Source organism: Atta cephalotes (assembly GCF_000143395.1).
Source record: "Atta cephalotes unplaced genomic scaffold scaffold00001, whole genome shotgun sequence".
NCBI classification, from domain to species: Eukaryota; Metazoa; Arthropoda; class Insecta; order Hymenoptera; family Formicidae; genus Atta; species Atta cephalotes.
Genome location: NW_012130065.1, coordinates 1,809,623 through 1,836,978, shown reverse-complemented (window position 1 = coordinate 1,836,978; position 27,356 = coordinate 1,809,623). Strand labels below are relative to the sequence as shown.

At 34.8% G+C, this 27,356-nt stretch overlaps 1 protein-coding gene across 1 annotated transcript; it reads left to right on the top strand.

Moving 5' to 3' along the window:
- The first annotated feature begins 4,119 nt into the window (after nt 1-4,119).
- Nucleotides 4,120-25,388, top strand: LOC105617924 (MAP kinase-activating death domain protein). The gene is made up of 32 exons (XM_012199495.1): nt 4,120-4,215; nt 4,561-4,729; nt 4,809-4,974; nt 5,264-5,444; nt 5,823-5,980; nt 6,088-6,388; nt 6,552-6,884; nt 6,992-7,024; nt 7,405-7,517; nt 7,767-8,488; nt 8,695-8,933; nt 9,372-9,569; nt 11,027-11,410; nt 11,635-11,700; nt 11,787-11,987; nt 12,095-12,290; nt 12,642-12,737; nt 12,821-12,960; nt 13,032-13,190; nt 13,323-13,517; nt 13,657-13,744; nt 14,025-14,158; nt 14,501-14,641; nt 15,426-15,570; nt 15,659-15,788; nt 16,245-16,461; nt 16,527-16,799; nt 17,374-17,553; nt 20,127-20,135; nt 23,970-24,042; nt 24,196-24,242; nt 25,041-25,388. Exons 1-32 carry the CDS (start codon nt 4,120-4,122, stop codon nt 25,386-25,388), a joined length of 5,931 nt encoding a protein of 1,976 aa, XP_012054885.1.
- The last annotated feature ends 1,968 nt before the right edge of the window (nt 25,389-27,356 follow it).

Here is a 27,356-nt window from a genome sequence, read left to right as displayed (position 1 = left end):
AGATTGAGANAGAGAGAGAGAGAGAAATTAGACATATCAGAAATTATTTGTTATATATAATTTACATATTGTAAATTATAATCTAAAAATCTTGTCGATTATCCTCTTAAAAATGTAAAGAAAAGAGACAATGTTACATAATAATGGAAGAAACTTTAATTTATCGATTTTAATGCTACAGGCAGATCGTATTAAAAAAGTTAAGTTTTCAGTTACTATTGTTTTTATAATAGTGAAAGATAATTATTATACTTCATATCATAGTTCTCTTTTAGTTAGATTTTAGATAATTATATTTAATTATAAAACGCGTCATTATAAGAATGAAGCATTAAAGTTGTAATTAATGTAAAATAAAATTATGTTTGAGATCTTCGATCGCTAGTTTAATTAACAGCAATTTTCTGTACGTCCCATACATACATGTATTTTAAGAAAAGAAAAATCATGTGATCAGTATAGTACCTACAAAAATATTTGCTCTGTCCACGTATTCTATACCACAAAGACAAATATTACACACGCGCTCTGCTCTACGCCCTATATCAAAAAATCAATACAGTCTAATACGGTCTATGTGTTATATCTACATACAGCAAAAAAAAATTGAAAGAATTTAAGTCTGAGCTGAAACTGAAGAACATTCTTCCACCCAAACATTCTTCCTCCGGTTATTATTCGACCGCGCTTTAATCGGCGACAAAACGGACGAGATGTCGGACGCGACGGTAGTAGGCAGGTCTAATAAATGAGAAATAATGGAAATTCACTTTCAGAAGTGAAATCGGGATGGCTTGTGCCGTTACTGGAGGCGCGTCCGGCGTCCGCAGACGTGCGCTTGCCTGGTACCGCTTGTGGCGAACGATCAGCGTCGCGACGACGCGCGACGGCCGCGAGGCTCCGGGGCGCGTCGGCGGCCGCCAGTGCGATATCGCCGTTTGGCTGATACGGAACACCGTCGGCCTGACAATCGTATGGCGGTCGGACGAGGACTGACCGCGGTCGTTCTCCGCGTTAATACGCATTGCAAAACGTAAGTGTCTTATGAGTGATGACGGTGGCGGAGGAGCAGACGACGTCGCGATGCCGACGTCAAGGGATTATTTCTCAATAGAATTGTTCGTAGAATGATCCCGGATTTGCTTCGGAACGGCCTTGAGCTAACGAAGTGATCCCGGATACTTCTTTTTCTTCGCACAAATTTAATTTTTTCTTCCTTCCCGGGAGGATTGGTCAATGGAATCTCTCGTTACGAATCTGAGCAATGTTCCCCGAATGGATGTCGAGATGTCAGAAAGATGAAACCGTCTCTTCCGGTGGAGCTCGTTCATGCCTCGGGATCGATGTGGTGAAGCAATCTCGGGACGGCGTAATTGTTTGCGAACTTAAGCGCGAATCCGTTTAATTGAGTTTCTCACACGGATGATGGCTACAAGAATCTGATATTTTCCGACTGAGGTAAAGAGACGATTTTAAATTATTTCTTCGTCATAATTCGATATTGGAATATTCCTTAGCGAATCCGAATTAATTAACTGAATGTACGAGTCTGTAAAATCATGATCGATGTTCCTCAAGTCAATAGTATGATTGAAGTCACTCTCCAGAAGCAGAATTCGACGAGGTCAACTCGTTAACTGTCGTGTTCTTATCGAAACAGGTCGCCCGCAGTTATACGTGCTATTTAATGTCCACAGCTGGACGCAACTTTTTCACATCTGGGCAGAAATAATTCCAGATGTCATTATTGCTATCTTTGCATCTCGGCGATACCATTCGCGCTTCGGGAAGGTGGGTTGAATAATTGATCGCGGCACGCTCGGGAGTTGGGAGATTTGGTGAATTGTTAAACGCGACCTTCAATCAGATAATGCATCGTTGAATTTTTGACAAATGAGCTTTTAACGTGATCAATACTTTCATTTTGCTGTCACATTTGAAATATGCATTAATGTCATGCATAATTTTACTTTTTAATTTATGCGATTTTTAGAATTTCAAACCTGGATCAAGAAACGAAGCATATTGCAATGTGCAACTTTATGCCATACGTAAAAAAAATTCACATTTGCAATTTTTTAGAGCAACATTCAATTCTGCATAATTTTTGCAAATAATTTTATACATATAAGAGGATAGTTTGATAAATCAGTGATATTTAAAAAATTTTTTTTTACCAAATTTGATTTATTTTTCAACATAATCTTCTTTAAAAAAAATCACTGATTTATCAAACTGTCTATGTACGTATGAATGATATTCCTTTAAGATCGAAGAGTTCAATTAATGTCACCGCGCTCTATTCTTTTTTTGAAGGCTTGAGAGAAAATGAGTTTGCAAATAAATGTCTTAACTTCAAGATTGACTGTCTCAAGTTTTCCATCATCATCCAGTTTATCGGTTCAAAAATGGAAGATTTATCACAGCGACATAATGCGTTTTCTTCTAATGAAGTGAGAAATGGGATTTAAATGAAATTTTCAAATTAAAATGAGAATAAATGGGAATTAAATGCGATTTTCTCATTGAATTCTTCAAATTATTAACGGAACACGGATTAAATCACTGAACTTTCCGATCAATTCTTTCTTTCATGTATTAAAAAAGACAAAAAAAGAAGAGTTCTTTGAGAATCGTCTAGATGATGTTTGAAACCCCGAAGTTAGAAAAACAGATAGAAAACGTTCGGACGATATCGGAAAGATCGGATCTCGTTTGTTGCCAGATCAATTCTTTTTTCGCGACAATCAAGCGACCACATACAGTTTCAGTCTGTAATCGTCTGTCATACGTCGGCGGTATAATCGAACACGGAAATATGTGGCTTCGTGCACATGACTCTGTCGTCCCCGTCTACGTTGCGCCACGGCGCGAAATACAAGATAAGGTTCGATATCGGAATTAAACATACCACGCGCATGCACGCTCTTTCCCTTGTTCCCTTTTATCCCCGACACGGTGACACAGATATCCTTTTTGGGCTTTCGGAATCATTGATCTTCTGAAATCTCGTCCGAACCGGCTGCTGCGCTCCGGTTTTTTTTACCCATTGGCCTTTTACTTTAAGGAAGTTGATTTATTATCGCCAATTATCTCGATTACTTTGGTAACTGAAATTTAAGATTTTGAAATATGATAATAAATAATCTCTTCTTTTTTTAATCTTTAGTGTGTAATTTGAATAATTTCCAAAGATTAAAATAGTTAACGTTTAATGATACTGATATTAACTTAACAAATAATGTCACAATGACGTCAAATTGGTATAAAATTCAGTGAAACTTTCGTCCTTTCTACCCATCCGCCCTTCGCAATCATTGCTTTAGAGAAATTGATTCATTTCGAACCCAACGTTTCACTTTTGTAACTAAAATTTAAGATTTTGAAATATAAAAATAAATAATCTTTTCTTTTAAACGTCCAATTATTTTAATCTTTGGTATATAATTTTTAGGTTAAAAGGTTAAAATGGATCATTTAATAATTCTAATATTAACTTTCCAAGTAACACGCAATGTTATAATTAAATAGCATCAAATCGATATAAAATTCAGTAAAACTTTGTCAAATTTCAGTCAATTTCATATTATTCATTTTGGCCTTATCATGATAAACAAATGTTACTTAGATTGAAGCTTTATAAAAACAAGATAACTATGTAGTATAATTAAAACTTGAGAAGCAATACGACAATTTTAATTTTAACTTAAGAAAATTATAGCATGAAGTTTAGTTAAAAATATTAAATTATAACATGAAGTTTAATTAAAAATATGATTATTCTTAAAATATTTAAAGAAAAAATATTGTTACCATGTTAGCCGAGAAATATTTTATTAAAAATAATGAAGTAGAAACGAATGTTATCTACAAATTCATTCCGCTCGAGAATAATTGTAGCGGAAGTTTAATTAACCTGGACAATTCAGCAAATAGTCAGACAGGGATGTCAATTAATTGCAATCTCTAACTCTTTATTTACAGGTGGGATAAATAAACGAGAGAATGGTACAATCATGATTCAAGCTGGAAACGATCCTGAAGAGAGTTCAGCAGCTCGGATGTCCTGTATACACTGTATACAACGGTGACACAGCTTTACATACATAGATCATAGTTATGGATATACAGAAGAAATTCCTGTGTCCCCGATTGGTAGATTATCTCGCCATCGTGGGGGCCAGGATGCCTGCTGCCTCTCGTCAGCCCGTACAGGTATAACAATTGATGCGAGTAATAATCTAATAATCTAATAATCTAATATTAGAGTATGTATTTGCAAAATTTTATGTATTTGTAAAATTTTAGAATTATAATAAATTACAAATATTTAACAGTACATTAAAATGTACTTGAGGATTAAAATGTATTTCACGGTTTAATCTGTTTTTATATTTGTAAATCGTGACATCTTTATGTTAATTTGTATACAACGGTTTTAATATGCGTCCAATCGATTTTGCAAAACTATAAGCTATACCTTCGAAAAATTGGAATATAAAAAAATAATTGATAAAATACAATTTAGGGAAAGAAAATAATGACTTTTATTTAACACAGGTCCCGGAGTTGCTACGCAGATATCCGGTGGAGGATCACAAGGATTTTCCTCTGCCTCTGGATATGGTGTACTTCTGCCAACCGGAAGGTTGCAGTAGCGTGGGACCAAAGCGCACGGCCTTACGAGAGGCAACGTCCTTTACCTTCACCCTCACCGATAAAGATTCAGGTTCGTAGGCGTTCTACTTGCGTCGCACGTGAGATTTTCAAATATCCATACTACGTTACAAATATTTTGTAAAACGCAGGAAAAACGCGTTACGGGATCTGTGTGAATTTCTACCGACCTACTGAAAGAGCAGGGATCGTGGCTAGCGGGGGAATTTCGCTTAAGAGAGAAAAGTACAATACCACGTTTCGTAGAGAAAGCTGGAGGAAGAGCATGGAGAGAAGCACGGATTCCGCTTTTTCTAGGTGAAATGGCTTATAATTATTAGCCTTCTTTTAATTTTTACATTTAATAAAAAAATTGAAATAGAATTCCAATATATCTCGGCGCAGTTATATTTTATACAATTATAAAAGACGACGAAATTTCTTGTTTCTCAAAATAAAGAAATTCCAAAATAATTAATTCTTTAGAAATGAAGATTCTTAAGAGAAGATTCTTGTTTTATCAACAACCGAGTGATTCGCGCGTATACAATTTGCATCTAATAGGTTATTCCGTTTATAAGACTGTATCTCTAGCCGTTTGTTATAGCGACTATAGGAGCAGTGCAGTGGGTCCTAGTGACTCTGAGAAAGATTGCTCTAGTAGCAGGAGAGATTCAGACACCCCGCAGGTACCTCACGCCCCGAGATTAGAATTCATTGCACCGAGTGGAGATAGCGAGAGCGGCGGCAGTCATTCCCCTTCGCCACGTGCATCTCGAAGACGTCAGGTTGATACCACTAATATAACAGCACTAGAAACAATCTTTATTGATTCTTCTGGTTTTTTCGAATCTATTTGATCCAAAATGTCATATATTTTCTTACTAATATTTTATTTTAAACTTTTTTCTCTGATATTTGATTCTTCGTCTGTTAATATAATTTAAGATTCTCTTTCTGTGAAAATTTTTTATTTCTTAATTTTTAGAATTTTTTAATTATATTGTCCCAAACGATATAATTATATAGTAAATTTTAACAGATCATCAGGATTAATAATTAATTTGTTTAAAAAGTATTTTAGAAGGATTGAGAACAATATATAATTTTACATTTTAAGACAATGTTAAAGTCCATCAATAACAACTTTATAATTTTTCTCACAGAGGGTTCGCAATCATTCCTTGACTTCACTATGCATAATTTCTCATCATCCGTTCTTCTCGATGTTCCGAGAATGTCTTTTCGTTCTAAAGAAGATCATCGACGCGTGTAACGAGAGTTTTTCGCCGCAGAAAGTGGGAGCTTCTCGGCAGACCAATAGGTGTGTTCGAATTTTATCAATTCTGCTTCAATAATGCTTCACAATTTCTAAAAATGAGAAAAAGAGCATGAAAAATTTCTATGTCAATTGAACTTCCTCCATTGTAGAGATACAGTATGGAGTGTTCTGACGGGTCAGGCTCTGGGCGATACACCGTCTATCGTACTTCATGACGTTCGCGAAATTGAGACATGGATACTGCGTTTACTCAGCAGCCCTGTACCCGTTCCAGCAAAGACACGTGTCGAGGTTGAGATAATATCATCGAGCCTGCAACCCCCACTGTGTTTCGCCTTGCCAGACCATACCAGGTTCTCCCTGATCGATTTTCCTTTGCATCTGCCATTGGAACTTCTCGGCGTCGACATATGTTTGAAGGTCCTCACGCTGATTCTCTTGGAAAACAAGGTAAACAAGTGTAAAATAATATTGAAAAGATATAAAATGTATTTTTCTAATTCTTCTAATTATTATTATTGTATAAAGTATAGATTTTTTATTAAAGCGCTATTTTTGTATCTTAAACATCCAGAGTTAAAATTTAAAAATAGAATGATATTCTTCCTTTCAGATTGTACTTCAGTCACGGGATTATAACGCTTTGTCCATGTCGGTCATGGCATTTGTCACGATGATCTACCCGTTGGAATACATGTTTCCCGCAATACCTTTACTTCCCACGTGCATGAGCTGCGCGGAACAATTGCTGCTTGCTCCGACTCCCTTTGTGATCGGAATACCTGCGTCCTTCCTATTGTACAAAAAGAACTTCAAGATGCCCGATGATATCTGGCTGGTAGACTTAGATAGCAATAAGATAACGGCGCCAGGCGCTTTGGGCGAAGACAATTTGCCACCTTTACCGGAACCAGAGGGTACCATCTTGAAGAATCATCTGAAGCAGGTAATGAGATTTTTGTCAGCATTTAAGCGGCGATATACATATACACTTTCGTCATTACGAAGCTGACTGATGAAGAGTATTTAATGACTCTTTACCCTCATGTACAGGCAATGCAACTGATGGATCAAGTTGGCTCTAGTGTAAATATTTTATTAATTCTCAGTCCGCTTAGTGGCGTATTCCTTATTTTGTAGTTAGTCGCATGCATGATTTATCACATTTAGAATTGTATATAGAATGAGGTTGATGACAGCCACACACATTTGCTAATGCTATAAAATAATATTGTAAATAATTACAAGTAGCAAATATAAATTAGAGAGATCCATAAAAGATTGGTTTGCTTTTCAAGAATTAGAAGTTGATAGTCGATATCGGAAAATTCTTTTTATAACTGCCAATTCGCCACTTTTTGTTTGTAGATAATTTATTAGTCGAAGTAGAAGTAGAAGCAGCAACGAAGTAGCAATGAGCAACAAGTATTGTAACGAATTGTTAATTTACTTTGACGAATTTTTAGGCGATGGCCAGTATGTCAGGGCCTCCTTTGCCCTCGCAAGATATCTCGATGCGTCTGTCTTTTCAGGCGCCGAGCAGAAGAGAAAGCGCAACCTCTCATCTTTCCAGTTTAAGGTATGTCAATATAATTATCACCTATTGTCTTTTAATGAAACCAAGCTTAATACAATAAAATTATTAATAATAAAAATGAAATTTTGATTACAGAATGTAGTTGAAAAACGATTTGTATTTTTCTTTGAATAAAAATTATCGACAAATATATTTATTTATCAATAGTAAAGTACCGCCACTACTTAAACTTTAAATATTTTTACAACGCTGAGAATGCTAATAATAAAATAGTACCAATAAACCTTACAGTGTAACATCGACGAAGCACAGATCGAACATCGATCAATGTTCACATGTTCAGCATACTCCGTTGAATTCGCCTAGCATGAGCTCATCATCGAGTCCACCTCGTCGGCCGTCAATGTCACAGACAATCGGTGGATCCGGACTAGCCGGTCCGTATCCGCCGAAAGTGACCGGACAGAGCCCGGCACCTTTCAATCCCTTCATCTACGGAAACGACGTGGATTCAGTAGACATTGCCACGCGGGTCGCTATGGTGCGATTCTTTAACTCACAGAACCTGTTGGCCAACTTCACCGAGCACACTCGCACCCTGCGACTATACCCCCGGCCAGTGGTGGCCTTCCAAATCAACTCGTTCCTTCGCTCGCGACCCAGGAAGAGCAGCTTCCTTAACAGATTCGCGCGCACGCAGGCAGTCGAGTTTTTGGCCGAATGGTCCCTCACTCCAAGCAATGTGGCCTTTCTCCGGGTACAGACCGGGGTGTTCGACCCAGCGCAAATCGGCGACAAGCCGCGCTGGTACGCGACTAATCTCGAGCCAATCTACTTTCCTGTCTGGGACTCCGGTAGCTCGCTGGCGAACGCTCTGAAAGCAATGAGGGAACATGAAACTCAGCCTACAGACGAAAGTGGCTCCGATTCTGAGGGCGCCGAAAGCACCAGCTCCTCTTATTCCTCTCTGAGCGATTTCGTCTCTGAGATGGCATCGTCGGATTTATCGCCGGGTGAGTGCTTTATAAAAAAGTAAAAAGGGTACTCAATGTTAAAAATTTAAATTAAAAATTATATTAAAGCAATAAAACATTTTAACATTTAAAGCATTTATACAATTAAAATATTTTTAAATAAAAGAAATTTTATATTTAATTAAAATGAGTTTTAATGTTCAAGTTTTAATGTTCAATTTTTATTGTTCAATTACTTTTCGCAGGGTACAATTGCCCGCAAGTGAGTCAGCCTCAACAAATGTCGCTCTCAGTGGATCCGAAGAACGTTTACAATCCACCAAGTTCTTTGCAATATCCCGGGGTGGAGGAAGACTCACCGATACGACCCGAGAGTCCGCCGAGCACGTCTTCTAGTCACAGCGATCTCAGTAGTCCGAGCTTTAACAGGGACTCCGAGCTTGAGTTAAATCCAAAAATTCTCGAGGGTTCGCAGTCTACTAACGTAAGTACACAAACTTTTTCCCTGACTCCTTCTCTTATTTTTTTCCTTCTCTTTTTTTAAATGCACTATTTTCTATATGCTAAATGATACTTTATATTTCATGTAATTATAGTTTACATCGTATGACATAAATCATGTCGCATGCACGATATCAGAATTAAAAATTTTAAATAACAAAAATCTCTTGATTCTATAACATCCATTAATAGTATTTCAATTTTTATAATAATAGGTAACAGATATAATATCATTGAAGGTTTTACATACATCGAATTAAAATAAAAAATTCGTAGATATTTTTCAATTCTATAAATCGGCACACAATAATGATTCGTGCATAAATACGATATCTACGAAATACTTTCATAACGTGTTACGTTATGCGTTAAATCTCGAAATGGCATCTCCGGTGTACGCTAACGGATAGCTTGATTATAGGATAAAGAGGAGGGTGGTAGCTTTGAGTCAGACTCCGCGTCGACAATAACACCGCGCACTATCCTGAGCGCACAAAGTTCGGTAGGACAGTTCACAGGGATAAGCATGGGATCTTTAGGCACTCAATCTTCGCTCAACGATACTGAACGTCCTACCACACCTCACAGGACTTCGCGTATCAGTAGATATGTCACTCCTGTGAGTCATCTTCATATGTACCTTTAATTCTGTCACTTTCGAATATCTCCTCGAGAGTGTCACTTTGGGATGTGTTCAGTTTAATGTTTGCAACATTCACATGCATCATTTCATCCTTATTTAACATTGGATAACAACAAAGGTGAAATGATGCTCGCAAGCATTGCTTGCGAATGTTAAGTGGAACGCATCCTTGGTATCATTTGGGGGTTGATGCATGATAGAATGAAATCAAATTGGATACTGGAAGGAATAATTTTCACAGAGTGTGTGAAATGTTTGCCTATCACTCTCTCATCTTTCTCTCTCCTTCTTTTTAATTCATATTTCTCGTTAAAAATATTGTTTGAGGAGAATGTTAAAGCTTCTCATCTCTGATTTGCATTTTATTTTAAAGGTGCATTATTGTTTTTACGATTAATTGACATTCGTTTGAGATATTTTTTATGAGATATATCCATCATTTGAGTATTCTTTGCACGTTCGCCTTTGAAAACACAAACATTATGGTAATCGCCATTCACGTCCCACAGCTGGCATTAAGTATGTGATTGCGTGAAGTCTATTATATATATATAGTTGTCTGATCTTTAGTCTGTATTTCGCACCATTTCTTCTTAGCATGAAACGAACGAATGAGATTTATTATGATACACATATTTTTTTCATGTTATTCTTTGAAGATACGTTATTGCATTGATGCTAGTGTCTATTTCTCAGGCGATTCACACGTAAAACGTACATAAAACATACATTTACAGATACATTTACATATATATCTTTTCATCTTCTTGTCGATATACGTCTACGAGTTATGTTCATTGACTTTAAAATGATTGTAAGACACACGATTTTGATCTTTTCAACACATGTATATGCAGTATAAACAGAGATAATGCACTATTTAAATTACAGTGAAAAGTACGGCTCTTTTTATAGTTATTACTTGTATTGTCAAATTCAAATTATTTTATCTAGACAAATTGTTTTTATCCTAACTCTATACTATTTCAACGTGACATCTTCTATTGAAGCATGACTAACTTTATTACTTTTTTATCTTGAATCTTGAGACTATGATAGATATTTATTAAATCTTATGTTAATTATAAATGTGTAATATTTTCAGAAAAAAAAACAACTCTTTTTAGTATAAAAGTCTTGGAGTTCTTTCTACTGCAATCCCGTGTGCCTTAAAAGTTTTCTATTGATATAAAATTGTAATATATATATATATATATATATAATAAATTTATTAATAATAATTTCCCAGAAGCAACTTATTACACAAGCATTTTTCTATTTTCAACTGACTTTTTTCGAGAAAAGAATTTTTCAGAGACATGCGGGATTATTGATGATTTGAACCTCCGATTTTCCCATTATTTTCTAATAAAAAGATTGTCTGTTTTTTCATAGTTGAGAACAATTATAAACGTTCACGTACTTTTTTCTAGGTACCACCTACGGGACCGGGTCTACAGCGTCAGCCAAGCGTTGGCAACGTCCTAGCGAGAGCTTCCAGCTTCAACACCGCTGGTGGGCCTCTCCTGCCACGACAGATAAGCGCGGTTACCACCACCGAGCTTCAGCATCACGAAGCGATGCAGCTTCAACGTCAAGCATCGGCAGGACCAACGATCATGCAGAAATCTAGCAACGATAACTTGGTGCAACGGCAGAACAGCGGTGGCAGCGGTAATAGTACCGCTACCGGAAACGGTGTTCTTCGACAGGGTTCACAGGGTTCTCTGTTCGAACAGATTGCTAGCCAGGCGAAGGATTTAATGCGCGAAACTAGACAGAGCAGCCAGGATGGGCTACTTGCACACATGGATAAGGTAAGGAAGCATACGTGATAATAAAATATTTGGCCCAGTTGCTTCTAGCACAATTTAATACAATATTGGCTCAATATGTCCTTAATATATGATTCTCTGTTTAAGCAATCGTCGCAATAAATTGCTAATATTCATTCTCTCTAGTTTTATCGAATCAATTGTATCATATTTTATTATAAATGCGTCAGTAGTTATTTACTTATTTAATTTTCTATTTATCACAGTTGAAGCAGGCAAAAGAAAAAATTACAGAGGCAAGCGAAGACAGTCTATTCGCGCCATTGGAGCAAGTACGTTTTTATAAAATGTTACGTTATACATAAAATATATGAAATTGAAATGTATGCTTAGTTGTCTTCTTTTTTCTAAATCATAGTTGACGCAACAAACGAAGAAAGCGATGGGTGAGGCCACCAAATCGGTGCAAGAGGTATCGAAAACCGCGCTGGAGGCGAGCAAAACTGCGGCGGGTGTTAGTAAAAATACTCTGGATGATCTGACTTATGTCGGCAAGAGCACATTGGGAGATTTGACAAAAAGTGCTAAAGAAGCCGCCGCAAAGAAAGGCTTGCTCAAGGTGAGTAATATCTTAATTCTGATAGAAGATCGCGCTGAAGCATCTTAAATCTTTCGCGCTGATCTTCGAAATTGTTTATCAAATGCAATCTTTACACTTGCTTTTAGGGTCTTGGAGAGTCGCAACAATCACCCACACATTCGCCGCAATCTCCCAATATGCAGCAGCGGAAAGATTCGATCAATAATCAACTTGTCGCGTCTGATTCTCGAGGTGGAGTTGGACGAGACTTTTTTAGCAATATTAGCAGCGATCTGAACGGCTTCGCCGCACAGACTAGCAGCATGTTCAGCGATTTATTCGGTATGTTTCGCAATCTTATTTTCAATTATTGAACTATTAAACTGCAATATATTAATATTATAATTTAAATTAAAATTCTGCACTTTAAAAAAATATCGGTGTGGATTTAAAATCCCTGTTTCTATCAATACCATAATAATGTGAATTTAAAACATATGATGTTAAAACATATCATGTTGGTGTTAATTAATATTAATAAATTTTATCTCCGTCTCTTAAAAAAATATTTTTTATTCGATATTAAACCTTTTATTAAAATCTATTATTTAATTTTAATTATTAAAATGGGTTATTAAAATGGGTTATTATAAATGCACATTCTTAAAAATATCGAAATTATTCGATTTCCAGGTAGTAAAAATAATTCCAATCGAGGCAGTAGCTTCTTTCCACAAAATCAGAAATTGAAAGAGAAGACCAATCCAATTCTTGGACCATTTCCTAAAGGTAAATGATAATACCAAACCATTCTATTTCTAATTAAATTCTTACATTTAAAAATAAAATTCAACGCGAACGTTTATTAATAGTTGTGGGAAAAACAGGATTGGTAGAGCGTTCCTCGTTAATAAAACATTCCACACACAAAGTTAATCAAGAAGATGCGCAGAGAATGCAAAACGCAGAACGTTCCAGCACAAATAGCGACAATCAAGCCTTTTTAAATGATGCAAGTATTCATAAATGTTACATGAAAAACAAATCATGCTTTATTTTACGATTTTTCGGTGGAATTTGTAGGTGGTGACGCAAGTATTGGCTGGTGAAGGTGTTGGTTGGCTCAAATTGAACAGATTAAAGAAATTAATGGAGGATGAAAATTATCGAGATTTAGTTGTAACGAAGCTAAATAAGGGTCTTAATAGGAAGATCAGTCCGAACGATCACATTGACGATGTGGTAAATTTTAAATATATCAATTAGATAGAGATTATCAAGTACTATTATTAAACTTACTTGACATTTTTTCTGTCTCGAAATAAATAGAATATTGTTTGATTATGTTATGTGTCTGTTTTAATTTCTTACCAGGCCATATCAAAGCCTGTGTATAAGGGAATGTTAAAGTGCCTTCAAGCAGTAACGCACGGTCTCGCGCATACGTATAATAATTTCGGACTAGGCGGGATGGCTTCTGTCTTCCAACTGATGGAAATCGCTCACACACATTACTGGAGTAAAGATCTGTCCGAAGGTAGCGGCTTCGACAGCTCTCTGATGTCGCAGGTATAATAAAAAAAAACACTTTTTTTAAAGTAGCATAATTCGAAATTCATTTTTTTATTTTTTAAACACTTTCATATTATGTGTACATGTGTATATAATTTTTGATGTTCGATGATAAAAGAAAGCGCTCATTTCGTAGGCATCTAGCCCATTCGGTAGCAGAGAAAATCTAAAATCCCCGCAATCCCCGAATCAACCTGACTTCTTGGATCCTACGCAAAAATCGGGTAAGTCTTTGAGCACATTATCGATAAAAAATTTCTATCAATTCTTAATTTATTAAGATATATTTTTTATTGAAAATTTTGATATTTAATGTTTTTAATTACTCAATTATTATTATCGCGATAAATAAGATTAATTATTTTATATAAATAACCTTGTTAATTGGAATAGACATAGAATTGATTGATCAAAAAAAATGTAATTCAACAATTTAAATAAATATATAATTATACAAAAATAAATATACAAAAATTAGTAATTAATTATTTTTTTTAATATTAGAACTACCGCAAGTGCATTTGGATGCGCCACAGGCACCATCGGGGGATACAAGTCAATCGACGACGGACATGTTCCTGGACATGTTCACAAAGAAAGGGAAATTTCTAAGCAAGCTCACTTCATTCGACTCGGAGGTAGAAAGAATTTTTTTAATGTACAAATATATTTCGATATCACAAGCTCAAATTTCAAGTTGGTTAATAGTCCTACTTGGGTGTCGCAATGATCCTGCAGGCGCGATCAAATATAATTGTTGAAACTGATAAAAATACATTTCCTCCCCCCTCCTAAAACAGACGAGAAATATCACTTCTTCTTTTCTTTTTTTATTAGAGAATGTATTATTCGGCCTGGCAGTTTCTTTGACGGTCCTTTTAAAGCTAGTAAACATGAAGAGAGAAAAAAAGCATCACAAAAATGCTCAATTTTCGATTGTAACATGCAACGCACACGTGTTTTGTCATGTGTTTTTTTAGAGTGGGCGGGGTGGTGGAACGGGGAGCAGCGAAGCTTTATCCACTGACGGAGGTAGCATTATCACTAATCCTGCTTTTCGGCAAGCGCACCAAGCTTCCTTCCGAAGCACCGTGTCTGATAGCGAGGTCGAGCAAGGCAATGTAAATTATCTATCTTGAATTAATATAATCTTACATAGTTGTTAGATACATCTGGTAGAGAGCAACGCACACATCGCTAATAGCACCGTCCATTCCCATAAAATAGATGCCCGACAACGCAAAACTCATTGGAATGTCTGTTAATCGCGCATTAACAATTTCAAATTGAATTGAATGGTTAACACGTTCTTTAGGAGAAAAAGTCCTAAGACTGACTCGGATGTGTAACATACCATATATCTATATCGCACAACAGAAACTTTCCGTAGTTTCGAATTGCATCGATATCTCGACATTCATCAGACAGGAACACTCGACGCTGACAGATCGCATAGAGAATCATTATCGAAGGGTAACAATGTCGCGTTTCGCTATAATTAAAATTATTATCATATTAAAAAAAATCAATGTCTTGTTTGTGATGTTATTAGGTTTCTTCCGTGATTCTTGTGCGTGCAAGCGAGCTACCTTTTGATTTTAGAAGGTGGCACCGTATTGCAGTTAGCTAGATGGAATGCTCTAATTTCTATGATCTCGACGAATATGTTAATAGAAGATATTGATCAGTATTCATGATCGGTTTTTATTTTAAGACCATCTTAAATAATGTCTTAAGATGTTAATACGGTTTATACAATCTTGAGACTGTACTTAAGGTCTTATATATAAGAATTGACTATGAATATTGGTCATAATTTCGGAATGTTTTATTAAAGTCATGATTTATCAAAGATTATCTCTAAAACGCTATTAACTTCACTCTTACATGGTTCTGTGATTTCAGTTTCCTCGACAGGGTAAGCAGCGTTCCGGTAGCGTCTGGTCCAGCAAGTCGTCTTTAAGCACCGGATTTCGGTACCACGGCGGAAGTTTGATACCTACCACAACGTTACCAAGTCCGGAGACTGCGAGAACATATCTCTTTGAAGGTACAATAGAAGTATAATAATGTACAAGTGATATCTAAAGATTGACGATTTTCTCATCGATATTTTATTATTGCAATTTTCACTCTAGGTTTAGTGGGGAAGGACAGATCATCTCTATGGGATGAAATGCAATTCTGGGAGGACGCTTTTTTGGACGCCGTCTCGCAGGAACGCGACATGATGGGCATGGATCAAGGACCCGGAGAAATGGTGGAGAGGTACAAAATAAACTGAAACGAACAAAAATTACATCAACACGTAAAAGAACAATTTTGCTGTAGTATTTAAAAGATTCTGCTGAAGTATCTAAAAGTACTAGATATCTGAAAATAATTTTGGTGGATTAAAATAATTACGCAGAAATCTCAAGTATGATGATGCAAAAAGTTTTAATATTCTAACAATTAGTTTGAACGTTCTATATAATATTTTGGTCTGGAAAATTAATTTCAAATCTAGATTTAGCTAAATTTTTAGATATTTTAGTAAAACCATTTTTCCTTATGAAGATAGCCACATATATAATCTTCTTCAATTGATTCAAAATTAGAAGTTGAAAAGTTTTATATGTATAATGTGTTGGATATATTGTATTAATCAATATATGTATACATAAATAAATATAATAAAAATTGTTTAAACTATTATTAAAATACGTTGCGGACGTAATACAGATACAAGAGTTTGAGTGAAAGCGAAAGACGAAGGTTGGAACACGAGGAGGACAGACTCCTGTGCACTTTGCTGCACAATCTCACCGCCGTACTGGTGATGTTAAACGTTGATAAGAATGAGTTGAAGCGGAAGGTACGCAGATTGCTGGGCAAGAGTCACATCGGCCTCATCTATAGCCAGGAACTGAATCTACTTCTCGACCAAATAAACAATCTCGTGAGTATCAGTCATACGACCGGTTAACAATCGATGTGCTAAGAACGCGGACCTTCTTCTTTTAGCACGGAAATGACATCGACCTGAAGCCCTTAACATCCCGGCAAATGCACCGGCAATCGTTCACCGTGCACTCGGGGGTCGATGCCGAGGGCGACCTGCGCTTCCTCGAAGTTCGCCACGATGGCCTCGTGCTGAGATCAGTGAATGGCGTAATAGTTGAGCGATGGTGGTATGAACGCGTGGTCAACATGACCTACAGTCCAAAGAATAAGGTTCTATGTTTATGGAAGAAGAGTGGCGGCGATACCAAGTTACACAAGTATTATACTAAGAAGGTAGGAAAGATCCTCAGAAAAATAGAACAAGGGAAATTCAAATAACGAAAATTAAACAAAAAAGAAATGTTCCGTTCTGTCGTATAACGGTTGCAAAAATGCAATCTGAATCTTTTTTGGCAGAAACAAAATTTTACTCTTAAATTTCTTCAAAATAAAGGAGGGCGAAGTCCCTCCTAAAATAATTGAAAAAAAGTTTAGTAATATAATAAAAATATTGAAAAATAACCATTGAATTTTTCCACATTCTTTGAAAGCCTAATAATAATAGGTTTGGAAGGGGGGCGGACCTCTTTGAATCCATCAACGACATTCAGGCATTGTCTGATCTATTGTGTCTCTTTGAAAATCTAGGAACAATAAAAGAAATTGAACCGAAGACTCAGATTGCAGATTGAGGGATTACAAATATGCATTGCAGACGATTATAGGCGCAATCTCGTAAAGTTTTAAACAATTTGGAGAAAATTCCAAATTTGTCTGTGAATTCCAAATTGATGGACAACTAGTCGAGATCAATTAGAGCTGTGCACACTTTTAACGATAAATAAACGTCAACGATCGTTTCTTCCAGTGTAAGGACGTGTACTACTGCATTAAGGATGCAATGGAGAAGGCAGCAGCTCGCGGACGAGGTGTGAATGTGGCGAACGAACTCGGCGGTGAGTTTCCGGTGCAAGATATGCGAACGGGTGAGGGTGGACTTCTGCAAGTCTGCATGGAAGGCGTCGGTCTTCTCTTCGCGAATAGCAAGGTATGACTCGCACTCGCGTAAAAGCCACACATTCTTTACGCTGTTATCGGAAAGAATCGAGAGCTCGACTCTCCTTCTTTTCTCTCTTTTTCTCTCTCTTTTTTCGAGGATTGCACATATATCTATATCTATATACCCTTCTTACATTCTACGTTCAATTGTTTGTGTCATGTTCGATCGTACATATTTATTGAGGATTAACTTTGGTTTAAGGATTAAGTATCATCTTATATCTTCGACCGTATTACGTCCGATTATATTACATTACGATCTTTCTATCAATTTCTAGCTGTATTATTTTTTACGATGTGTCAATGCATATAATAATGCATTTATTTCAGCGAGATTAATTATACATTAGAGAATATATTATACTACATACTACGAGACTGAGTTGTAGAAAAAAATATCCTTTGCTTCGGCTCAATGATCGCGATCGTAGTCTGAGGTGACATTAATGCTAGTTTTGATACTCGTCTCGTAACGTTGAACGGGCAATCCGATATTAAATAATATTTAAAAGGAGGCATTGATTAATTAAACAAAAAAAAAACATCAACGTCGTTGCTTTAGTAGGATTGAAAACCTCGTCGTCGTTTAACCACTATCTTTTTGACCATGTTCTCTTGATCATCGATCTCTTTCTCTTTTTCTCTTTCTCTATGTTATTTTTTCCATTATTGCATTGATGCAAGGACCACTCAATATTATCTCCCACTGCTAGCCACTACGATCTGCTTAATTGATTTGTAACTCTGTACGTGATTCATCGTGTCCATGTGGAAGGACAAGTCGGGCTCGTCAGGTGGTTTAACTGGCAAACTTTTAATCCACTATATGTTTCAAAATTCGTGCAAAAGTTATTTTGTTGATTTACAAAAAAATACGCGAGAATTCGTACTTGCAAAAACATATATCGGTACGAAACTAGAAAAACTCTACGGAAGAAATGAAGAGATATAGAAATAAACATCTTACATACTTCGAAAAGAAACATTATAGCAGCATAGTACATTTACAGAATGTTTCAATCAATCGTGTTTCTCTTTTATATATATATATATATATATATATATATATAAAGGTTCTGTTTGACTGATGAGCCAAGCTTTCATCATGAAAATATCAATGTGTTATTTTAGAAATTACATATGATAGATAATGGAAAATTTCCTTAACTCTAGATTCCATTAATATGACAATTCGAATTTAATTTTCAAACTTGGGATTAAACTTGAGATATCTTATGTAAAAAAGTTCTTAATAGCGAAAAATTAGCTCAAAATTGATTCATGAATCTTTAACTTTAAAAAAGAAAGCATGCTTGAGCTGAGGCATTCTTTATCTGAGTTCGAAATATGATCCATTTGTTAAAGAATTTTCAATCTTTTTTTAGTAATATTTAAAATGCATATTTTAATTTGAATAAAAAAGATTATAATGTAAATGGATGATAGTTTTTAAAAAAATTTACAAATAATGTAAAAATTTACAAATTACGAATAAACGCAGTAAGTGGATCCTATCAGGAATCAGATCATCTCCAGATGCATACACATACATATATATAACGCATCGCACACATGCATATATAACTACTCTTCAACGAGAAAAACAATTGTCCTGCTCGTCATGAAGCATTTCGTTAATCGAAAGTTCCGTTTAATCGCGATCGTTCCCGTGTGAGATTTACTCGATACAATTTCTTGGTTCCGATATCCTCTCGATTATTTTTACTGGATAATATTGTGTTCAGGCGTTATATTAATCAATGTTTTCTTGCATGGAAGCTCGATGTGCAGTTGCAGACTCTTTTATCTGTATTATATATAATTATATATATTACATATTTATATATCCATTACATTTATATTATATATATATATACATAGGAAATAAGGTATAGGGCGATATATATATATATATACAGACTGTCTTTTGAACACTATACTCCTATATCTTATCATTTGTATTGAATGTTGGATGCTATTATATTTTTTCCATAAGTCTAACAACTTCTTTATCTGTCGTGGTCATGCGCGAGGAAAGTCTATTCGCGTTCGAGACGAGAGAAAAAAAAATAAAAAGAAAAGAAAGATGATGCAACAAAATCAGACGCTACACAAATCGCTGTTTACTGATACTATATTTACGCCACCGCGTATATCGATAAACGCGGTTATCGTTATATATCATACATTAACAGAATCTCGTGTGAATGACGAAATACTCGTAGGATATTATATTCGGGATCCGGACATTCGAATCGGGTAATCGGATATGATAGACTTTTCTCAGCTTGGGGAACTTTTGAGATGGTCCTTGAACAATGAATATACCTTTGCTGTTTATCGATTTGGCCATGACGTTAGGTGATAAAAGCATAGCTGTAATATCATCGTGTACAGCTGTATCTCTCTTCTCTCTCTTTCTCTTTCTATATATATATATATGCTATACATATTCTATGACTGAGTGGATAACTGCTGTTATCAAAGGTTTTAATTTTCTGTTTTTCTGTTTTCTGTTTTCTTGTCCCGTCCATCGACATTGCCCTACGGCTGGGCAAACAGGATTTCGAGGTATCAAATCAAAATAAGTCATTGTTTGTTATATAAATTCAGTATATGATTATATACTCAATGTTGGCCGTGTTCCGGAGATGCTTATTTATTTTCACCATTACTTTTGGCCGTATATATTATTATTATATATACCATTATACTATATATATCTACCTAGATTCTTAAATTGCATTCGAACTCACTGATCTGCTCTGTCTATCCTTACTGTTTTTTCTACGATCGATCGGTGTTAGTTGTAATATATATATATACACGCATATGTATCTCTCCGTTACGATATGACATGTATATCGTAAAGCCGATACCTCTCCAGATATCCAGTAATGAACGATGAAATGCAGAACAGTGTTTGCCGCATTGATCAAAAATCCGACACAAAATATACTTTATATATTGTATATCGTTTAGATGAAATATTTGTAAGTAGTGTTTAGTGCAACTTGTAGAGAGCGATGTTCGATGCACACACAATGCAACTATATATATATATATCTATATATCACTCGTACATAAAAATCCGTACACAAAGTCATTGCGTCACGATCATCATTTACAGCTTTCACGTTTTATACACTGTATCTCTCGGTCGCGACTGAGGAAGCTCTTTGAGAAGCTCGTTTTATCGAAACCCGAAATTGTCGTTACCGTTATTAATTCATTCGACATATGATCGAATCGTGACAAAAAAAGCGTGCTATCGAGTTCATCGAAAATCGATGACAAGCGGTTATCTATTTTTATTCGAAAGTAAATTCTGTGTCCTCTGATCTCTTTTTTTTATTTTGATTTTCAATTGAATGAGATTAAGAGAATTTTAAATCGCAAGGCGTTATTTCAATGAGAGTCGATCTATATTCGTAATCTGTAGAACGTATCTCATATCATATGATTTACAAAAGCTATTTTTTACATAAGATTTCGGGATGCAAATCGTTAATTATGTATCAGCAAATATATACCCATAATATATCAACATTTTCCTCATTTATATCGAACGAAAAATTGAATGTGATATTTTAAGAAACGTAAAAGATATCAAATTGCATGGTTACTCACAAATGGATGACGCTACTCAAGAATTGAAGAAGACAGATTACACAAATAAGAAAATAGTATGAAAAAAGATGAAAATTTAATGCTTAAAATTCTCTCGATTTTTGCATCCGAATTTTTCTGCCCAGACCGCGGGAGGATTTACTGTATCTTTTTTGAGATTCGAGCAATTCCGCAGAAAAAATAACGGAACAGTTATTCCGCGAAGTCGTTTCAGCACTTTATGCTGAAGTGATTCTTCAGAATTCCAGATTTTCGATAGATTTCTTGAGAAATTACATAATATTAATCCTTAGTTTGTTTAAAATTATTATACAATCACATCATATGAGTCAATATGATGATTAAAAGGCTTTAAAAAATGCATTAAAGAAAAAAATACATTATAAACGAAAGTCATAAAGTACCAGAGAAATTTATTTATTAATATTTTATTTTTAAATAAACTATTGCTAAAAAAATTAATTCTATTTTTGATGAAATAGATTCGAACAAACCAGCAAGGTGAAATAAAAACGAAGAAATTCGTGATTTACATGCTCGTGATACATACATCGCTCGACAATCTACTCATTCTACACTGGTAGTTTACGTAGTAGAGCAATGGTTCCTCGTGCTGTCTAGTGATCGTCTAAAGTATTTATTGTGAACAAAACATAGGATATCCTTCCTGTGAAAAAAGAAAACATCGTGAAAACTGTGAATTTCACGCGAACCTCGACCTTCTCGTCACGTTATTATTACACTTCTCTGGCATGGCACTGCTAATATAATATGTTTCTTGTTTACGGCATTGTACTAATTCCGATATTGTACTGATTTACTCCCTAAGAAGTGACATTTTCCGTCATACTTCCCCTTTTTCTCGATTTCTCTTTACTCCCTCATGATTAATATAATATATATATATCACGACCGTATCACGTCCGCCGGTCTGTATTAGATGATACAATTGCACATTTTAGCAACTCTCCGACGCTAAGCAATCAGTAACATTTACGATTGAGTTTAGGCCATCTCCAGAGTTGTCTGCCGCTATTACGCTTGCCGTTATATATCGCTGACATTGCTGCTGCTGTTGCTGCGAATGCCGCCGCTGTTTGCCGCCATCGCTGCTGCTATTATAAATCTTGCTTAAAAATCAATTATATCAAGATTGCGTCGCGATTGCTGAATGATGCATGGTGTCTTTTAATAGATTTTAGTCATAGAATAGATTCCTGGATTGCTTGTACATCGCTTTGGCCTTTACACCGAAAATTAATTTTCGCAGAACTCAATAGTTAAAAAATATTCCTCAAGAATCAGTCTTGTAAAGATTGAGTTTTGTGAAAATATACACAGCGTTGCTCGCTGTTGAGTTTCGATCGAAATGTGACAACTATTAAATGATATTAAGTATGCTATTATGAGACAATGCTTGTATGGCTGCCCTGTAAGCCTTGAGAAATCCGTGTATGTTGCACGTAGAAATATTTCTAGGGTTTGAGTTCTCCGATTTCAATTCTTTTATTTACAGCATTTGTACACTCTTTGCACGTGTAATGGATACATTTCTATTTCAGCTTTACTCATTAAATATATACACAATATTCATAATATTCATACAATGCGATTAATGCGATTTAATATTCGTCACACGGATATCGTCGCGAAATTATTTTTCAATGCCGTCTCCTTTCGTAATGATAATTACATGGGAATAAAATTTACCCAACATATAATTAGAATGCGAATGTTATAAAGTAATTTAACATTCGAAATATATAGGTTTTAAATACGTGCAAAATAAATATCTTCTCTGTTAGATTCATTCGCTTTACATACAGCATTGAAAAAAATTATATATTTAATATTTTAAAAATATATATTTAATATTTTAAAAATATTAAATAATATTTTAAATAAATATTTTAAGTATTTTAAAAATATTATTAGATATTTTAAAAATAAAATAAATCACAAATCTTTGAAATAAATACATTTGGAATAAAGCATCTTTACTATTTCTGGAAAGAAACATGATTTGGTCGCGACAATGTTAATATTGCAACAGTATTGTTTCGCATCTAATTATAAGCACAAATTATACTTAATTATTGTATAAATGGCATGAAATAATAATAATAATAATAATAAATAATAATAATAATAATAATAGTTATTACAATTGTTACAAATTTTATCGATGATTTTTTTATCTGATATACGTTACGTGCGTCACTATATCATTAATAAATTATCGATAAAAAGTATCGTGCAAAATTATACGAAAAAAGTGTATAATTTTGCAATTAGTTTTGTAATTAGTTGTATAATTATAATTTTCTGTAAGGCGACACATGCATCGATTAAAACAGGCAGTAGGTGAAACACACTTCTTGTGCAAAACCCGTTGAGCGCTTCTAAATTTTTAATAAAAAAATTTATAATTTTGTTGCAATAAATATAATAATATAGTAATATTTAACAAATATAATAATATTTAATAATTAATTAAAATGTAGTTAAGAAATAGCTAAGAATGTTGATTGATAAAAAACGCGACAAAATCAGCGCTCGAAGGGTAAAAACAGACGCTATCGTCGAGCATCACGATACATTTTCACGCCTCGTTTAGAAAGCTGTTCGCACATACGACTGATATTGCTATATCGACGCATATGATAATGATAGGCAAATAGAGAATCGTCAGAATCGTGTGCATGATCGAGTAGATCCAGATCTATGATACGCGATGCGCAGACCACTAACGCAAACCGATTGTGTTATTTGCAGTTTTTTGTAAGACTCGATCATATCCGCAAGTGCTTTACTCAAAAGGATGGAATCTTTGTTTTGGAAGAATTCAGTAAGTGACATACCGAATACTGCATCGATTACGCTTTTACCGTAGATATCTCGTGAAAAAAAGAATAGATTCACAATATTCTCTGACACGCTTACGCTGCAATTTAGCAATTAATCTTTGAATATCGAAATATCGGGTGATTTTCTGTTTCAGATCCTAAAACTAGACAAGTAATTCAACGTAAATATAAGTCACAAATGGTGAGTGGCATGTTTCAAAGCTCTTTATTATCGGAATAAAAATATCTGTCGTAATGAGAAAAGATATTTGTTTCGAGAAAAAAATAATAAAATGTCTGTTTTACTATAAAATGAAATAATAATTTAATTTCGTTAATAATATGTTCGTTTTAAGTGAATAAAATATTTATTTTATACGTAGAATATGATAACATTTTTTTAAAATTTTACAATAGTTTAAGAATTTTATATATATATATATATATATATATAATAAATATTATAAACAACGGTTTACGTTTAATTAATTATGTATATCCAAGAATAAATAAAAAGAGTAAAAAAAAGTGATAGACATTTTATTATTTTAAATTTATTTTTGTTATTATTTCTATAACTATATACTGTACAACAGGCTGAAGAGGTGGTTCGCTGCTTGCATAGAATATTTTCTATCGCATTTACTCTTAATAAACTCCCGTTGGAGACTCATCAGAAACATAAGCGCGGAAATGACACCGCATAAGATTCATTTTTAAGTTTTTTCCTTTCTTACACTTCACGTAAGTTTTTTTCTTCATTTTATGTTTTTATAAATTATATTCAAAAGACAATATTACTATTTAATTTAATATTTCAAATAATTTCAGGCTGATTTTATATATATGGATAAAATGAAAATTAAATAAAGATTAGTAAAATTTGATATTTATTTTAATTTCTAACGACGTTTTCTTAATTCATCAAAGCTTTTATTGAATAAAAAGACACGAATAATGTATATGTACATAACGGCTCGAAATATCTTTTCTTTCGAAGGCGTCTGATATCTGCTACGCTGTCCTCTGCGTATTTTCTTACGTGGCGGCTGGTTCGGAGCAACGAAAACAACAGGGCCAACAGCAGCAGCAACAGCAGCCACCGCAGTCACAATCACAACAGCAGTACCTGCAACCACATCAACAACGTCAGCATCAACAGTTGCAACAACAACAGCAATTACAACAACAACAGCAGCAATATCAGCAGCAACATCAGCAGCAACAACAAAACTATCAAATTCGATATCCTTATCAGCAACACAGACAAGAGCAATCACAATCGAGCAATGTAACACCGCAGGTGCACAAAAACACGCAATTGGATCCCTATCCTCGTCAACACTGACACAGGCAATGACACTCACTTCCCTTCGTTAGCATCCACGATAAGAATAGTTGCGCCCCTTACGCCTGCCTACCTTGGGTATAAGCATCTTATCTCTTTTCCAAAGAGTATTTTATTTAAAGATTCATGAGACATAAGCAAGATAATAATTTTGTTTTATTTCTCTCTCTCTCTCTCTCTCTCTCTCTCTCTCTTCATTCACTAACGTTCTTTCCTCTTCCGGGAATGAAATTATTGCGAAAAATCGTAATAATTAAAAGCATGAGAAAAGAAATTAATATTTATTTTTAGCTTAATTCATTAATATTGGATTTTTGCGGCGCAAGCTTTGTATTACGTAGTAAATATTGCGTCGATATGGTAGCTGTGGTATTCTTGTATTCATACGTACACATGTACGTGTCACTTAAAGCAATTAAATACAATAAATATTCGTAATTGGCGGTACAATTTTATATGAATGTGACACGAGGAGAAAGAGAGATTGTGATCGTCCGCGATTCGGAAGAATAAAAGATTTATTTTAGCTCGTGTATAGTCGGAGTAAGCAGTTGGTAAACGCCAAATTACGATAGCCTCGCTAACTTTTGAATCTTTTGAATCTTTCTTTTACCAATATTATCTATTATTTCTATCATCTTTTAATATCTCGATTTTCTCTCACAATAAAACAATGAAGTGTAAAAAACGATAGATAATTCTCTATTCGTTTGGTGTCTCTCTTTTTTTTTTCTATAATCGAGTCTAATCTGTGATTTCTATCCATTTTGTTTATATACAGCGTGTGAGATGTTAGCGAAAACTGTTGTGTGTAGAATGTATAGAAAAATGTATGTCGATGTCTCGAGTAAATACTGTGGTTCATTATTTTGTACGAGTTCAAATACGGAAAAAGAAAGATCTCTCGATAGCTCGTAGAGCGTTCGTTAGGGTACATGTAATGTTCCCAAAATATAGTTATTATATATAATATAATAATGTAACTGTACAATACTAAAGAAACATGTAAGACAACATCTCTGAAACGCTGTGAAAATTCGCATCCTCTGATGCATTTTCCTACGACTCGTGCGAGATTTAGTTTAGACGCGTATTATTAATAAATTTAGTTAGACATGGGAACAGCGGAAACACACAATGAGATTTATAATTTCCAACCGATTAATCGGAATTGGTACTAAGCGCGAAACAAATGTCTCTTTTTACTTTGGAAACTTATGCTTTCGTTATATTTTTCCTTGCCGCATGTTTTTCGATATTTGACACGTTATAAATACGCGTCGCGTAAGGTAGATGAACAACAATGACCAGCTTAGAGAAGATGTAAACTCAGTCGCGAATTCAGCGTGATGTAAACGTAGCGTACGTGTCTCTACACGAGAAGAAGTGATATATTTTCTTGCAACGTATAAGAAGCGTATAGATATTTGTAAAAAGGAATAGGATTTGTAAATAGAACAATTGACGGTGTAGTAAATGGTACAGAGAAAGCAAAGGCGTGAACACTCCTTTTTATTTCTTTTAATACGACTATACATGTTAGAGCTCGTTCGTCGGTTGAGTTAGTGAGAGGTGCGTTTTTTAAAAGTGACAGAAAGAGGGAGGACACGTTCTCTTCTAAACATCTAAAAAAAATAGAAAGGAAGAAACATATACACAATTCTTTGTACCAAGTTTGTCTGCCTAAGTCCTGATGTTTAGAAATTCTACACATTCGATCGATCATTATCATTTCGAGATATATCACGGTTATGCGATAAAGAAAACTTTAGATCTCTAGGAGAGAAAAATTAATACCTCGCATTGTATAGTACTCATCCATGTAGACGCCTCACGCCCAAAATATACTGTAGTCAACTCGGAATTGAACGGTATTTATTTACCTTTACCTAATTGCGATTTATAATAAGTATAATTCGAATATTTAACATAACTATGCATGATGTTCGTGGAACGGAGAATACTCCA

Coding starts and splice junctions, on each gene's coding strand:
- LOC105617924 (XM_012199495.1), top strand. CDS start 4,120: ATGGATATACAGAAGAAATTCCTGTGTCCCCGATTGGTAGATTATCTC. Junction 7,025..7,404: donor TGGATCAAGTTGGCTCTAGT/GTAAATATTTTA, acceptor ACGAATTTTTAG/GCGATGGCCAGTATGTCAGG. Junction 24,243..25,040: donor GTAAATATAAGTCACAAATG/GTGAGTGGCATG, acceptor TTTCTTTCGAAG/GCGTCTGATATCTGCTACGC.